The sequence below is a fragment of the Trachypithecus francoisi genome, unplaced genomic scaffold (assembly GCF_009764315.1).
Source record: "Trachypithecus francoisi isolate TF-2019V2 unplaced genomic scaffold, Tfra_2.0 Lachesis_group13, whole genome shotgun sequence".
Taxonomy (NCBI): domain Eukaryota; kingdom Metazoa; phylum Chordata; class Mammalia; order Primates; family Cercopithecidae; genus Trachypithecus; species Trachypithecus francoisi.
In genome coordinates, this window is record NW_022681458.1 from 8,336,872 (window position 1) to 8,353,775 (window position 16,904).

Consider the following 16,904-nt stretch of genomic DNA (forward strand, 5'->3'; position numbering starts at 1 on the left):
AAATTCAAAAAGACTAGGAGTGAATTCCTCTTTTTCCCATTAAAACTATTTCAATGTTCTGCTGAATTATTTACACATCATTAATCAACACACATTAGAATGCTGAAATGTAAAAGAATGACCATACAGAATGATATAGTCTAGAAGTCTGTCCCCTCCAAATCTCACGTGGAAATTTGATCCCTGACGTTGGAGATGGGGCCATCTGCCATCTTTGTTAACGTATTTAATTACATCCCTGGATGTAATTCTCTTGGATGGGCTCAAGGAGATTTTGTTACAAGAGACCTTCAAGAAAATCCCCTGTGCAGGGTCTGGGACACTGCACACTAACATACCTGCACATACACAAACACGTACATGCACAAACACATACTCCATCATCAAGTAATGCTTCCTTCTCATCAGACAGATGAGACACAGACTCTGAATCCTGTTTCCCAGAAAGATGTAACCAACTGCATGCTTTTCCCAGACACATCCTTGCCTCTAAAACAAGGAAGGAGCAATATGCAGTGTCCATCCTTCTTTCGATGACAATTTACTTTTGTGGTTGGGCCATATCCAAGGCTCTTTGCCAGAAAGCCTTCTTTGAGTTCTGAATTCCTCTGTGAGAATTCTGCTGGCTTTACATGTATAGTCATAAATATATATATTAATATATATATAACCTTCCACAAGTATAAAAACTCTCATACATCCATATTCTTTAATAGACACATAAACACATTTATTTCATATCTCATAAAAGATATTTATAATCAAAATAAATGAAACCATATATAGTTTAATGTTTAATATTTTATAGATATCTCTTTATCATAGGTGATATAAAATCATATATAGTTTTTTATATCTCTAAAGGCCTCTAGGTGACCCTGTGAGCCACAATGAACTCAGTGTGGGTTCAGGAAGTGGCAGAGCCTCACCCTCAGCCAAAGGGTGTGAGGTTCAGGCAACACATAAGTGGTGCTTGGTACTATAATTAATGGAGCATACTATAATTAATGGAGGGTAAAGGGGAGAAAAGTGTTTAGACAAGTCTAACCTCTTAGATTTCTGCCACTTGCATCTCCTGGCCTAGTCTTGTGAAGATCTGAAAGTCATGCTTAATTTTGAAAGGCCTGCAACTGTAGTCCTCCTGCTTTCTAGAAAGAGCATTATTTCACTTTCCCGTGAGTTGGCTGAACAGCCACTCTTTCGCCAAACATCTGCCAATATGTGAGAGAATATGACTGTGTTACCAAGTCTACTGAACCTTTTAAGAAGCCAGAACAATAGATGAATTGTATACTCCATCCCTAATAAAATAATATACTGAGATTTGACATTAGGTGCTTAATCTGGATTTAGCAACTACACATTTGCTAAGAATGTTATTCTGGTATTTGTCAAGGACTTTTCAATCACAAGTGACTGAATCCCTATTTAAACTGGCTACTCTCACAATATTACTCAATAGTGTTTTGGATGTATATGCTCCAGGAAAGCAAAATAAGTGGTATAAATAGCAGAGAAGGGAATTCTTTGCAGATGACATTGTATATTGTACATCTAATCCATACTACAAAATAATAAGAAAAGTTAGTAATGTGGCTGGACACAAGATACATATGCAAAAAACAAAACTTTAATTTCCCATAGTCAGCTAAACGTAGAAATGGAAAAATTGCCCTGTACCCAATAGTTTCAAAAATAATGAAATGCCGAGGAATAAATGTTAATAAGAAACATAAAATGTTTGTATAGTGAAAAATTTTATTTATGTATATAAAACAAGATCTGAATAAATAGTGAGACATACATATTCATGAACAGGAAGACATCATAGCAAAAAGAGGCCAATCCTCAATGCAGGAAAATCCTGTAACCCTACTGTAGGGCTCTAGTCAACTAAGATAAAAGCAAGAATGCGGAAATATATTCATGTGAGGAAAGCATTAAAGAGTGTTTACATGGCCTTATTGCTAAAGGCAAAAAATGCAAAATGCCTAAATCTATATCAATATTCATTGGTTAAAAACTACATTCTATCCAAAGAAAATTATTTTATGCAATCATTAATAGAACTTGTCAAAGCTGTCTGTATTGGTCTATAAAGGTATCTATAATTTTTTGGCAAGTGAAAAATGCAAAGAAAAGAAGAATATGTCCAGCCCAATACTAGATTTTATTTTAACAAAATAGGTGTGAGAATTTACATTAAATATAGTGTGTACGTAAAGTACTTTTTTAAAAAAATGAAAAGAGGCCGGGCGCGGTGGCTCAAGCCTGTAATCCCAGCACTTTGGGAGGCCGAGACGGGTGGATCACGAGGTCAGGAGATCGAGACCATCCTGGCTAACAGGGTGAAACCCCGTCTCTACTAAAAATACAAAAAAACTAGCCGGGCGAGGTGGCGGGCGCCTGTAGTCCCAGCTACTCGGGAGGCTGAGGCAGGAGAATGGCGTGAACCGGGAGGCGGAGCTTGCAGTGAGCTGAGATCCGGCCACTGCACTCCAGTCCGGGCGACAGAGCGAGACTCCGCCTCAAAAAAAAAAAAAAAAAAAAATGAAAAGAATGGGCACAAAACTAAGAGCATTTCCTCTAGGGGGTCATATAGAATTAACAAAAAAGGGAAGTTCCATTTCTTACTGCGGTTGTTGGTACTTTTCTAAACATGGTACTCAAAAATGTAGGCTGCATATGATACACAATTTTATAAATTATAAATACATATCTTCAAGAAGGGCAGTTTTATAAAATTTGATAACTGACAAGTACAAGCACTGGCACAAAATAATTTGTTAAGCTGGAAAGAAATCTGAAATGAAACAAATGAAAATGTCAAATCACACTTCAGTAAAGAATCCTTTTTTAATTTCTAAAGCTGAAATATTCTTAACGTGCTAAAGGAGAGATGACTTACCACAGGCAATGGCTTTCTCTGATGGCAGTTGATACCACCAACGAAGACCATGTTGGGCATCACGGGTTTGGGAAAGTCCAAAACAAAGTCCGTTCGCAACAGCCAAATTGATATTTGTCTGTGAAGATCATGTACCGTGACAGGTGTTTGAAGAACTTCAGAGGCTATTTCTACCGCACTTTTGAAAAAACGGTGGCATAATAAATGTTCCTCCAAGTGCATGACATGGTTCCGTACTCTCTCCTTGAAAGTCATGGCATCTGAGAACCCTAAGAGAATTCTGGGGACATAGGAAAGAGGAGCAGGGCACTGCGCACCTTCTTCAAGATAGTGGCAAAATATTCCCCTGGCGAAGACCACAGAGGGGAGGGAGAGATATTTGGCAACAATTAAGCCACAGGTATCAAAAGGATCCAGAAACACCGCATCAAAAGAACTCTCCTTTAAGTATTCTACTAACTTTTTGTCCTTAAACAAACTCCTGCAATTTGAAAAAAATAACTCAAAAATGTCATTGTGCGAACTTGTTATTAGAGAAAATATACTTTGTACTTGTGCTTTCCATTGAGCGTGGGCAAAAGCCTTGAACTCCTGGTTCAGAACCTCCAGAGTGTATGAAGTTGAATAAGTCTTCACTGTGCAATTCAGTGATCTTCCCAGTTGCCAACTCACCTCTGGTATGACTACGACCACCTCATGCCCCCTGAGAATGAGTTTCTCCACCACCGACCTCATAGTGAACCAGTGGCTTCCATCTATGGGCACTACCAGCAGCTTCCCTGCCTCGGCAAAGCCACAGGACAGCAGCAGGCACACACATAGGGGAAGGGGACTGGTCCACCCTGTGCGAGCCATCAGAGAACTGCAGCCGAACGCAAGCAGCTGGGATTCTAAGCTCCTATGATACAGTAGACAGGAGAAGTACAAACACAAAACCTGACCCCAATAAAGGGCATGTATTTATCCTTTCATAAAAAAAAAAAAAATCAGTCACTGACAATGATTTACTCAAATGAACAAGAACACATGAGTAGCCGTTGCTGAGATACCTATTTGTATGTTTTCCAGACAAGAGTAGTTTATGCTCTTTGCTTTGGGGGCAGAACATGCCCTGTGCTGCAATGTGAGTTTAGAAGCAGAATTATTAACCAATGCTTTTGGACCTTGAAGGTTCAGAAAGATAAAGTAAAAGTAAATTTGATTAAAGCTAAAGTTTTAGGAATATGTCCCAAAGCAAAATTTCGATTTTACCTTTAGGCAACCAAAAACTCTGTCCAGAAAAGATGGCAACTCATGCCCCAAGTATTGATCTTAGCATTGATCTCCTAACCTCCTAACTTGGGGTTGGCCTGTGTCTCTGCAATGTATACACATTGCTGCTTGTCTTCTTCCATTTCCAAACGCTGAGAAGTCTCTAAAATGCTGAAATAAGACTGACAACCCTGCCTCCATGGACCATACCAGGGACTTGATGGAAAGTAACCATCACCTATTTTAATGGCTTTCCAAAGATACACTGCATGCAGTGGGGTGTTGCCTGCCCAGTCCTTGCACGAGCACTCTGCTGAGCTGCCTCTCAGTGACTGCCCAACTTCCACATTCTAAACATGCCATTACTCCAGTGCCCTCCTTCAGGAAAATATATACTTGTCTCCCTCAGTCTGCTAAGCACTCCTTGAGGTCAGAGGTGATGTCATCTTTGTGTTTTCACCCTCCTTTCAGAGTACCCACTCTATGCCTTTGACATAGTTTATATGTTTGTATGTTTGGGTTTACAAATAGGACTGCCCCCATCCATAAACTTGCTAGCCCCCAAGCCTTGAAAGGAAAAGATTAATACCCACTGCCAGTTTTTTTTGTTGTACAAGAAGGCCTCGGCAAGAACACTTTTTCTGGATTGGTTCTATCATTGCTTTGTCCCTGAAGTCAGGAAATATCTTGCCAGTGAGAGATTGTCTTTCAAAGTTCTTTTGTTTTGGACAATGCCCCTAGCCACCCAGAACCCACGAGTTCAACACTGAAGGTGTCAAAGTGGTCTACCTGCTTCCAAACACAACATCTCTAATTCAGCAACAAAAGGTGGGGGACATGGTCTTTCAAGATATGAATCTGGGAGAAATTCAAGAACAAATAGACACCACACCAGAGGAATCAACAGAAGATGACTTGATGGAGATGAGTGCTTTTGAATGAGTACCAGATACTAAAGAAGAAGCCATGCCAGAAAACAAATTCCTATTAAACAGTCTGGTAAAGGCTTCCAATTATTAAGATTACTTTTGACTTATTTTATAACACAAACCCTTCCATGAATGGGCACTGAAACTAAAGCAAATGGGGAAGAAGGATTAGTACTGCATAAAAACATTTTCAAAGAATTGTAAAGGCAAAAAAGTCAAATAATAATTATGATGTAATTCGGTAAAGTTACACCAAGTGTACCCGACTCTCCTCCTTCCATCTCCTCCACTTCTTCCCCCCTGCCACCCCTGAAACAGCAAAACCAACACTCCTCTTCCTCCTTCTCAGCCTACTCAATGGAGGACTATCAACAGGAAGACCTGTATCAAGATCCACTCCCACTTAATGAATACTTAATTTTTTCTTCCTTAAGATTTTCTTAGTAACATTTTCTTTTCTCTAGCTGACTTTATTATAATAATACAGTATATAACACATATAACGTACCAAATATGTGTCAAGCGACTGCTTCTGTTATTGGTAACACTTCTAGTGTACAGCAGGAGATTAATAGTTAAATTTTTAGGGAGTCAAAAATTCTGTGTGCCAGGCGCGGTGGCTCACACCTGTAGTCCCAGCACTTTGGGAGGCCAAGGTGGCTGTATCACTGGAGGCCAGGAGTTGGAGATCAGCCTGGCCAACATGGTGAAACTCTATCTCTACTAAAAATGCAAAAAATTAGCTGCATGTGGTGGCGCATGCCTTTAATCCCAGCTACTCTGGAGGCTGAGGCAGGAGAATCACTTGAACCCAGGAGGTGGAGGTTGCATTGAACTGAGATCACGCCACTGTATTCCAACCTTGGCAAAACAGTGTAACTCTGTCTCAAAAATAAAAAACAAAAAGAAACTCAAAAACCCCTTCTATGCTAATTTTCTACTGCTTGGGGGTTGGTACCTCAATCCTCACATTCTTCAAGGGTCAAATGTACTAGCAATGAACAGTTGAAAATTGGAATGAAAACAGCACCTAAATAGCATCAAAAATAAAAAATACTAGGCGATAAATCTGACAAAAGATGTGAAAGACTGTACACTGAAAATGAGAAAACATTGGTGAGAGACCTGAATAAATAGATATGTTCATGAATCAGAAAACTCAAAATTGTTAAAATGTCATTTTTCTTTAGTTGATCTATAAATTTAATACAACTCCAATCTAAATTCCAGCAGGCTATCTTTTTGTACAAACTGGCAAGCTGATTCTGAAATTCATATGGAAATGTAAAAGACCTACAATAACAAAAATAACTTTTAAAAAATAGAAAAAAAATGGAGAGCAATTATTACCTAAGGTCAAGACTTATTACAAGTGTATAGTACTCAAATATTTCACTAACAGATCATTGGAACAGAATAGAATACCCAGAAATAGAAGTATGAGCAACTAAGTTTTTTCAAAGGTGCAAAGGCAAGCTGTGAGGAAAAGATGACTCTTCAACAGTTGGGTATCCATTAGCAAGAAAGTGGGAAACGACATTACCCTGTGGTCTTCCTCCTAAAAACCTATAACCCGTGTTACCATGATCAAAACATTAGACAAATTCAAACTGAGGAACGTTCTATTGAATACCTCCACTGGAATTGCTCAAAACTGACAAAGTAATCAAAACCAAGGAAACTCTGAACTGTCACAGGCTAGAGGAGATGAAACAAATGTGATGAATAAATGTCATGTGGTATCCTGGATGGGATCCCAGAAAAGAACAAGGACATTAGGTAAAAATTAATGACATCTGAAGAAAACATAGACTTTGGTTCATCGTAATGTGTCAGTGTTGGTAAATGAGTTGTGATAAATGTGCATAGGTGCTGGAGAGGATGTTGGTGGGATTGTAAACTAGTTCAACAATTGTGGAAGACAGTGTGGTGATTCCTCAAGGATCTAGAACTACAAATACCATTTGACCCAGTGATCCCATTACTGGGTATATACCCAAAGGATTATAAATCATGGTGCTATAAAGACACATGCACACATATGTTTATTGTGGCACTATTCACAATAGCAAAGACTTGGAACCAACCCAAATGTCCATCAATGATAGACTGGGTTAAGAAAATGTGGCACATATACACCATGGAATACTATGCAGCCATAAAAAAGGATGAGTTTGAGTCCTTTGTAGGGACATGGATGCAGCTGGAAACCATCATTCTCAGCAAGCTATCACAAGGACAGAAAACCAAACATCGCATGTTCTCACTCGTCAGGGGGAAATGAACAGTAAGAACACTTGGACACAGGAAGGGGAACATCACACACGAGGGCCTGTTGTGAGTTGGCGGGATGGCGGAGGGATAGCATTATGAGAAATACCTAATGTAAATGATGAGTTAATGGGTGCAGCAAACCAACACAGCACATGTATACAAATGTAACAAACCTGCACATTGTGCACATGTACCCTAGAACTTAAAGTATAATTTTTAAAAATGTGCATAGTAACCTAACATTTAGCGATAGGGGAAACTGGCAAAAGATATATGGGAATTCTCAGTGCAATTTTTTGCACCCTTGCTTTAAATCTAAATTTATTGTAAAATAAAAAGTTTACTTTAAAAAAGACATCTACAGACTGGTAAAAGATAAATATTCAGAATATAAATAACCTTTAAAATTCAATTTTAAAAAATGTTTTTTAATGAGCAAAGATTTGAACAGAGAGTAATCCAAGAAGGTACACATATGGCAAACAGGCACATGTAAAGACATTCAAGATAACTAATGATTAGGGTGATCAAACTGAGGTTTAATCCACATCCCATTAAAATAGCTGCAATGAAAAAGACTGACCATACGAAATGATACAGTTGAGTTATCTGTCCCTCCAAAATCAAGTGTTGAAATTTGATCCCTAATGTTGGAAGTGGGGCTTAGTGGGAGGTGTTTGGATGGATCCCTGATGAATGACCTAGTGCCCCCTCCCAGTAATGAGTGAACTTTCCATCTGTTAGTTTCAGCAAGAACTGATTGTTAAAAAGAGCCTGGCACCTCCTTCCTTCTTCTCTTGCTTCTCTCTCGCCATGTGATCAGCACCCTCCACCCTCACCTTCTGCCATGAGTGGAAGTAGCCTGAGTCTCTTACCTGATGCGGAAGCTGGTGCCATGCTTCTTGTGCTGCCTGAATGAACCACAAGCCAAATAAACATGTTTTCTTGATAAATTAACCAACCTCAGGTATTCCTTTATCGCAATGCAAACGGACTAAGACATCAAGTGTTGGAGAGTGTGAAGAGCTGGACCTCTCACATGCTGGTGGTGGGAGGGCACCTTGGTCTGGCCGCTCGTAAATATTGTTTAGCAAATTCTCAAAAAGGTAAACATACACCTACCATAGATCACAGCTATTCCACTGTTGAGTAGTTATCCATAAGAATAAAATACTTCCTGTATTATGTGTATTTTTAAATTTTCTGTATATTATAGTTTTGCATCTTAAAAATCCCTATCTGGTAGGGATGCAGTGCACCTCCCTGGGCCAGCCAATTATTAGAGACAGCAAAAAGCCTGCCCTTAGAGCTCAGAGCCCACTGAAATTATTCAAACTGACCAGTGCTAAACTGTTTCCCCTGCCCTGCCTTGCCTTTCTTGCAGAAACTTCAGTAGAGCTATGGTCTAGCCTCTACCCTCACTCCTATTCTTTCTGCCTCCTATATTTCAAGTAAAACAGTGTACAGGGTATTACTTTGCCACAGACACTACTTCCAGTCTACAGCAGTCAGGGTTCAATGAGAGAAGTAAAGCTACTGGGGATCCAAATGATGAAGAATTCATCAGAGGCTATGAATATGGAAATACAGTAATGTAAAGAAAGTATTAAAGAGTGTTTGCACACCAATGTGCACGAAGACAAATTTGGAAAATGCCTAAATATATATATATCAATATTAATTGGTTGAAAAAACTACATTAAATCCAAAGTAAAGACTTTTATGCAATTACTAAAAGAACTTGTCAAATCAGTTGTTATTGGCCTCTAACAAGGTCTATAATTTATTGGCAAATGAAAAATGCAAAGTAGAAACAATATGTCCAGCCTGCTACTACATTTTAACAAAACGAGTGTAAGAATATACATTAGATATATGCACATGCATAAAATAATTTCAAAAAATGAAAACAATGCACACAAAACTACTAAAGCATTTTCCTATAGAATTAGCAAAAAAGGGAAGTTTCATTTCTCACTGTGGTTTTTGGTATTTTCCCAAAAAGAGTATCTTTAAATGAAACCCAGATATGATCTACAATTATAAAATTTGGGCCGGGCGCGGTGGCTCAAGCCTGTAATCCCAGCACTTTGGGAGGCCGAGACGGGCGGATCACGAGGTCAGGAGATCGAGACCATCCTGGCTAATACGGTGAAACCCTGTCTCTACTTAAAAATACAAAAAACTAGCCGGGCGACGAGGCGGGCGCCTGTAGTCCCAGCTACTCGGGAGGCTGAGGCAGGAGAATGGCGTAAACCCGGGAGGCGGAGCTTGCAGTGAGCTGAGATCCGGCCACTGCACTCCAGCCTGGGTGGCAGAGCAAGACTCCGTCTCAAAAAAAAAAAAAAATAAAATAAAATAAAATTTGTTAACTGAGAGGTCCATGAAGTGGCAAAAAATGATTCATGAAACTGCAAAAAAAATTCCAAATGCGACAAATGAAAATGTCAAATCACAGTTCAGTAAGTGTTATAGTTTGAATATTTGTCCCCACCCAAATCTCATGTTGAAATATACTACCCAGTGTTGGAGGTAGGGCCTGGTAGGAGGTGTCTGGATCATGGGGATGGATCCCTCATGGCTTTTTGTTGTCCTTGCAATAGTCAGTGAGTATTCACAAGATATGGTGAAGTGTGTGGACCTCCCCCACCGACTCTCTTTTGCTCCTGCTTTTGTCATGTGACATGCTCCTGCTTCATTTTCTGCCATGAGTAAATGCTCCCTGAGGCTTCCCCGGAATATGAACAGATGCCAGTGCCACGCTTGTACAGCCTGCAAAATCTTGAGCCAACTAAACCTCTTTTATTTGTAAATTACCCAGTCTCAGGCATTCCTTTATGGCAACATAACGAAGAGTAGAAAATTGGTACCAACAGAAAATAGTATCAATACAAAATTGGTACTGAGAGTGGGATGTTGCTATAGAGATACTGAAAATGTGGAAGCAACATTGGAACTTGGTAGCAGGCAGATGTTTGAAGAGTTTGGAGGGCTCAGAAGAAGACAGGAAGATGAAGGAAACCTTGGACCTTCTTAGAGACTGATTAAATCCTTGTGACCAAAATACTGATAGAAAAATCAGCAGTGAGGGCCAGGCCTCTCATCTCATCTCATCACATGAGATGAGATCTCATGTGAAAATGAGGAAGTTAATGGAAACTGGAGCAAAGATCACCCTTGCTATGCCTTAACAAAGAACTTGGCTGTATTGATTCCATGCTCTAGGAATCTGTGGAACTTTAAACTTGAGAGTGATGACCTAGGGTATCTGGCACAAGAAATTTCTAAGCAGCAAAGTATTCCAGATGTGGCCTGGCTGCTTGTAACAACCTACACTTAGATGCAGGAACAAAGAAATGACTTAAAGTTGGAAGTTATATCATTCTACTTGTATGAGGTATCTAAAATAGAGAAATTCATAGAAGCAAAAAGAGGAATGGTGGTTGTGAATGAAACTGCCTTTGCAAAATTATGCCTGAGACTGCAAAAAAGATCTAACTTAACTGACTCCATCTTGCTTCTAACCTCCAAGCTGTCTTTGTTCATTCCTGGGCATAGACTGAACCAACTTTGGGAGAAATTTATTTTATCGTTGTTTAAAACATAGACAATAACAGTCCTTTCTCAAAGCAGACCTCCTTCTTGCCAGGGGACTAGATTCCCTTTGTAGGACTAGCATTAGCCACAAAATTAGAAATTATGGTTTAGGATTCATGCAGATGGAGGTTACAAGATTCTGACACTCCCTAAACCACTCCTAAGACCAGTGCTTGAGATATTTTGCGGACCTTGTCCTTGATGGATCAGCTGGCACCACCCAGATAAATAAACTGGCTCATCTGCTCTTGTGGCCCCCACCCAGGAACTGACTCAGCGTAAGAAGACAGCTCCAACTCCCTAAGACTTTCATCCCTGACCAATCAGCACTCCTGGATTACTGGCTTCCCCCAAACCACCAAGTATTCCTTAAAAACTCTGTTCTCCGAATTGCTTGGGGAAACTGATTTGAGTAATAATAAAACTCCGGTCTACCACACAGCTGGCTCTGCGTTAATTACTCTTTCTCTACTGCAGTTCCCCTGTCTTGATATATTGACTCTGTCTAGGCAGCAGGTAAGGTGAATCCCCTGGGCAGTTACACCAGGGCTTGGAGGAGAGGGGAATGGGCAGTTATTGTTTAATGGGTCCCAAGCTTCAGTTTGGGAAGATGAAGAGAGTTCTGTAGATGAATGGTGGTGTTGGTTGCACAGCAATGTGAATACACTGGATACTGAACTGTGCACCTAAAGTGGTGAAGATGACAAGGCTTATGCTATGTGTATTTCACCATAATTAATGATAAAATAAATAATCTTTAAAAATAAATCTAAGTAACATACCATATAAATAAACTAAAACTGTATAACCATGTAATAATAATTACAGAAGAAGTGTTTGACAGAGTCCAAAATTCATATCTGACAAAAAACAAAAAACAAAAAACAAAACTCTCAGCAAACTCGGAAAAGTAGAGAAGTTTCCAAAACTAATGAAGGGCATCTTGGAAAACCCACAGCTAACATCACCCTTAACAGTGAAATGCTCCACTCCTCAGATCAGACACATGCCAAGAATGGGGGTTAATTACTACTTCCATTCAACATTGTTCTATTCAATGCAGTCAAACAAGAAAAAGAAATTTAAAATATCCAGATCTGAAAAGTAAAAAGATCTCATTCACAGTCAACATGATCATCTATGGGGAAATTCCAACAAACTCTATAACAACCTCCAAGAACAAATAAGTAAGTTTAGCGTGATTGCAGGATACAATAAGTAAAAGTTAATTTTATTTATATAAATGGTTATTCATGAACATTAAGAGTTTCAACAGTGTTGGTCCATTTATAGGCAGATTTGCTGCCATAAATATATTATAAAACGTTATGGAGATTTGCAACAAATTGAAAAAACTTGCAGATAAACCACATAGCCTACAATAGTGAAAAAAATTAAGAAAAAGTTGAGTATGTTAGGAATGCATAAAATATATAGAGCAATGAGCCTATTTTATCATTTACTACCATATAATAGAGAAAAATCTTTTTTTTTTTTTGAGGCAGAGTCTCGCTCTGTCGCCGGGGCTGGAGTGCAGTGGCCGGATCTCAGCTCACTGCAAGCTCCACCTCCCAGATTTACGCCATTCTCTTGCCTCAGCCTCCCGAGTGGCTGAGACTACAGGCGCCCGCCACCTCGCCCAGCTAGTTTTTGTATTTTTATAGAGACGAGGTTTCACCGTGTTAGCCAGGATGGTTTCGATCTCCTGACCTCGTGATCCGCCCATCTCGGCCTCCCAAAGTGCTGGGATTACAGGCTTGAGCCACCGCGCCCGGCCAACAAATCTATTTTAAATAGTTAAAATTTATCAAAACTTATACACACAAACACTTACAGACTATACATGACACCATTTGTAGTCAAGAGAAAAGTAACAAAGGTAAGGTTGCAGCATTAAGTCATAACTGCATAGAGTTAACTGTCCCTACTGTACCACTGTGATAATTTCATAGCCACCTCCTGTTGCTATTGCAGGGAGCTCAAGTGTTGCAATTATCCACTCAGTATGCCAGGTGAGACTGATCATCTTCGTGTGTGCAGTTCATCCCTCCAGTAAACTGTGTATCACAGTAAACACTGATCTCACAGTTCTCGTGCATTGTTTGTCATGTTCGCTGCATATCAGAAACTCTAAATAATACCATGGGGCCCATACAAAGTATCACTAGTGATGCCTCAAGTGCTCCCATGAAGCAGAGAAATTCGTGATATTACAAGATTATATGTACCATAGGCTGAGGTCTGCAGCTGTGGTTGGCTATCATTAAAAAAAAAAAAAAAAGAAGAAGAATCCAGATAAGGACCATTGTTTAAAATAAAAGAAAGGAAGAAAGAAAATTCAGTAAGTCTTCACTACGGTGATGCCAGCAGTTTCACACCTTGTACTTTTTCCAAAATATATTTTTATCTTGTATTAAAAATGCAGCTTTTCAATCTCAATGGACTCCACTGCCAAGGTAGAAAAAAGGATATTCAAAGAGTTAATGGGTAAAAGGAACTAGGATTCCATCCATGGGTTAAAGATTAATAGTGATCATCCCTGGGATGCAAGGCTGGTTCAACATATGCAAATCAGTAAACGTAATCCAGCATATAAACAGAACCAAAGACAAAAACCACATGATTATCTCAATAGATGCAGAAAAGGCTTTTGACAAAATTCAACAGCCCTTCATGCTAAAAACGCTCAATAAATTCAGTATTGATGGAACGTATCTCAAAATAATAAGAGCTATTTATGACAAACCCACAGCCAATATCATACTGAATGGGCAAAAACTGGAAAAATTCCCTTTGAAAACTGGCACAAGACAGGGATGCCCTCTCTCACCACTCCTATTCAACATAGTGTTGGAAGTTCTGGCTAGGGCAATCAGGCAAGAGAAAGAAATCAAGGGTATCCAGTTAGGAAAAGAAGAAGTCAAATTGTCCCTGTTTGCAGATGACATGATTGTATATTTAGAAAACCCCATCGTCTCAGCCCAAAATCTCCTTAAGCTGGTAAGAAATTTCAGCAAAGTCTCAGGATACAAAATTAATGTGCACAAATCACAAGCATTCTTATACACCAGTAACAGACAAACAGAGAGCCAAATCAGGAATGAACTTCCATTCACAATTGCTTCAAAGAGAATAAAATACCTAGGAATCCAACTTACAAGGGATGTAAAGGACCTCTTCAAGGAGAACTACAAACCACTGCTCAGTGAAATAAAAGAGGACACAAACAAATGGAAGAACATACCATGCTCATGGATAGGAAGAATCAATTTCATGAAAATGGCCATACTGCCCAAGGTTATTTATAGATTCAATGCCATCCCCATCAAGCTACCAATGACTTTCTTCACAGAATTGGAAAAAACTGCTTTAAAGTTCATATGGAACCAAAAAAGAGCCCGCATTGCCAAGACAATCCTAACTCAAAAGAACAAAGCTGGAGGCATCACGCTGCCTGACTTCAAACTATACTACAAGGCTACAGTAACCAAAACAGCATGGTACTGGTACCAAAACAGAGATATAGACCAATGGAACAGAATAGAGTCCTCAGAAATAATACCACACATCTACAGCCATCTGATCTTTCACAAACCTGAGAAAAACAAGAAATGGGGAAAGGATTCCCTATTTAATAAATGGTGCTGAGAAAATTGGCTAGCCATAAGTAGAAAGCTGAAACTGGATCCTTTCCTTACTCCTTATACGAAAATTAATTCTAGATGGATTAGAGACTTAAATGTTAGACCTAATACCATACAAACCTTAGAAGAAAACCTAGGGAATACCATTCAGGACATAGGCATGGCCAAGGACTTCATGTCTAAAACACCAAAAGCAATGGCAACAAAAGCCAAAATTGACAAATGGGATCTCATTAAACTAAAGAGCTTCTGCACAACAAAAGAAACTACCATCAGAATGAACAGGCAACCTACAGAATGGGAGAACATTTTTGCAATCTACTCATCTGACAAAGGGCTAATATACAGAACCTACAAAGAACTCAAACAAATTTACAAGAAAAAAACAAACAACCCCATCAAAAAGTGGACAAACGATATGAACAGGCATTTCTCAAAAGAAGACATTCATACAGCCAACAGACACATGAAAAAATGCTCATCATCACTCGCCATCAGAGAAATGCAAATCAAAACCACAATGAGATACCATCTCACACCAGTTAGAATGGCAATCACTCAAAAGTCAGGAAACAACAGGTGCTGGAGAGGATGTGCAGAAATAGGAACACTTTTACACTGTTGGTGGGATTGTAAACTAGTTCAACCATTATGGAAAACAGTATGGCGATTCCTCAAGGATCTACAACTAGAAGTACCATATGACCCAGCCATCCCATTACTGGGTATATACCCAAAGGATTATAAATCATGCTGCTATAAAGACACATGCACACGTATGTTTATTGTGGCACTATTCACAATAGCAAAGACTTGGAATCAACCCAAATGTCCATCAGTGACAGACTGGATTAAGAAAATGTGGCACATATACACCATGGAATACTATGCAGCCATAAAAAAGGATGAGTTCGTGTCCTTTGTAGGGACATGGATGAAGCTGTAAACCATCATTCTCAGCAAACTATCGCAAGAACAGAAAACCAAACACCGCATGTTCTCACTCATAGGTGGGAACTGAACAATGAGATCACTTGGACTCGGGAAGGGGACCATCACACACCGGGGCCTATCATGGGGAGTGGGGAGGGGGGAGGGATTGCATTGGGAGTTATACCTGATGTAAATGACGAGTTGATGGGTGCTGATGAGTTGATGGGTGCAGCACACCAACATGGCACAAGTATACATATGTAACAAACCTGCACGTTGTGCACATGTACCCTAGAACTTAAAGTATAATAATAATAAAAGATTAATAGTGAGAAAGGTCTTTCTGAGAAACTGGCAGATTTTTTTTTTTTTTTTTTTTTTGAGACGGAGTCTTGCTCTGTCACCCAGGCTGGAGTGCAGTGGCCAGATCTCAGCTCACTGCAAGCTCCGCCTCCCAGGTTCCCGCCATTCTCCTACCTCAGCCTCCCGAGTGGCTGGGACTACAAGCGCCCGCCACCTCGCCTGGCCAGTTTTTTTGTATTTTTTAGTAGAGACGGGGTTTCACCGTGTTAGCTAGGATGGTCTCGATCTCCTGACCTCGTGATCTGCCCGTCTCGGCCTCCCAAAGTGCTGGGATTACAGGCTTGAGCCACCGCGCCCAGCCATGGCAGATTTTTTTACCAAGTGAAAACTATCATATATCCTAAGTGTTTAAGGAGTCTCCTGGCAGTAACAGTAATGACAGCACCATGGTGTGCACAGTCCACACGGAGGAATAAGTCCTTTACAGCCCCATGAGAAGTCCTCTGTGCCCAATCAACAAATCCAAGAGCAAAAGTAGAAAATTAAGGTAGGAAAAGAGACCAGACTGTTGGGAAAAGCTCACATATTTCAGGAAAAAAAAAAAAGTCTGAAACTAGAGTCATTACATCCATAGATAAGTTGTCAAAGAGTAAGTCTGTATCATGATTATCTAACTAAAATTTTATTATAAAAAATGCAGCTTTTATGTGGGTGCAGGATGGTTATAAGAAAGGCATACCTATATACTCTAATATGACCTGAGAAAAACAAAGTCATTATATGACAACACAAAGCTAAATAAAGATGAAGGATATAAAGTTAGAGAATGTAATGGTAGCAAAGGATCGTTTGCCAGCTTTAGAAAGAGGTTGGGCTTTAAAAATCTCAAGATAACAGAAGTAACTTCTGCCAAACAAGAGGCAGCAGGTGACTTCCCAGACCCCGTGAAGAGAAGCATTGAGGAGAACAAATATCTGCCTGAGCCAGTTTTTAATTCATGCAAAAGTGCCCTATTCTAGAGAGAAAAAAAAAAAACTGCCACAAAAGACATTTATTAGTAAGGAA

The 16,904-nt window shown here is 39.6% G+C and overlaps 2 protein-coding genes across 2 annotated transcripts in view; both read right to left on the bottom strand.

Moving 5' to 3' along the window:
• Window positions 1-16,904, bottom strand: part of LOC117094361 (UDP-glucuronosyltransferase 1-6) — a 135,759-nt gene that overhangs the window by 106,076 nt on the left and 12,779 nt on the right. The window lies entirely within an intron of this gene.
• LOC117094362 (UDP-glucuronosyltransferase 1-9-like) lies at window positions 2,546-3,968 on the bottom strand. Its single transcript, XM_033229830.1, has 2 exons — window positions 2,909-3,968; window positions 2,546-2,803 (listed from the first exon to the last, which is right to left on the bottom strand). The coding sequence occupies exons 1-2, from the start codon at window positions 3,761-3,763 to the stop codon at window positions 2,699-2,701; spliced, it is 960 nt and encodes a 319-aa protein (XP_033085721.1). The 5' UTR covers window positions 3,764-3,968; the 3' UTR covers window positions 2,546-2,698.

What these genes read in the sequence shown, in the direction of transcription:
- LOC117094362 (XM_033229830.1), bottom strand. Translation starts at nt 3,763, where the DNA reads ATGGCTCGCACAGGGTGGACCAGTCCCCTTCCCCTATGTGTGTGCCTG. An exon ending in AGAGAAAGCCATTGCCTGTG is followed by an intron (nt 2,804 to 2,908) that starts GTAAGTCATCTC and finishes GTTTCATTTCAG; the next exon opens with ATTTCTTTCCAGCTTAACAA.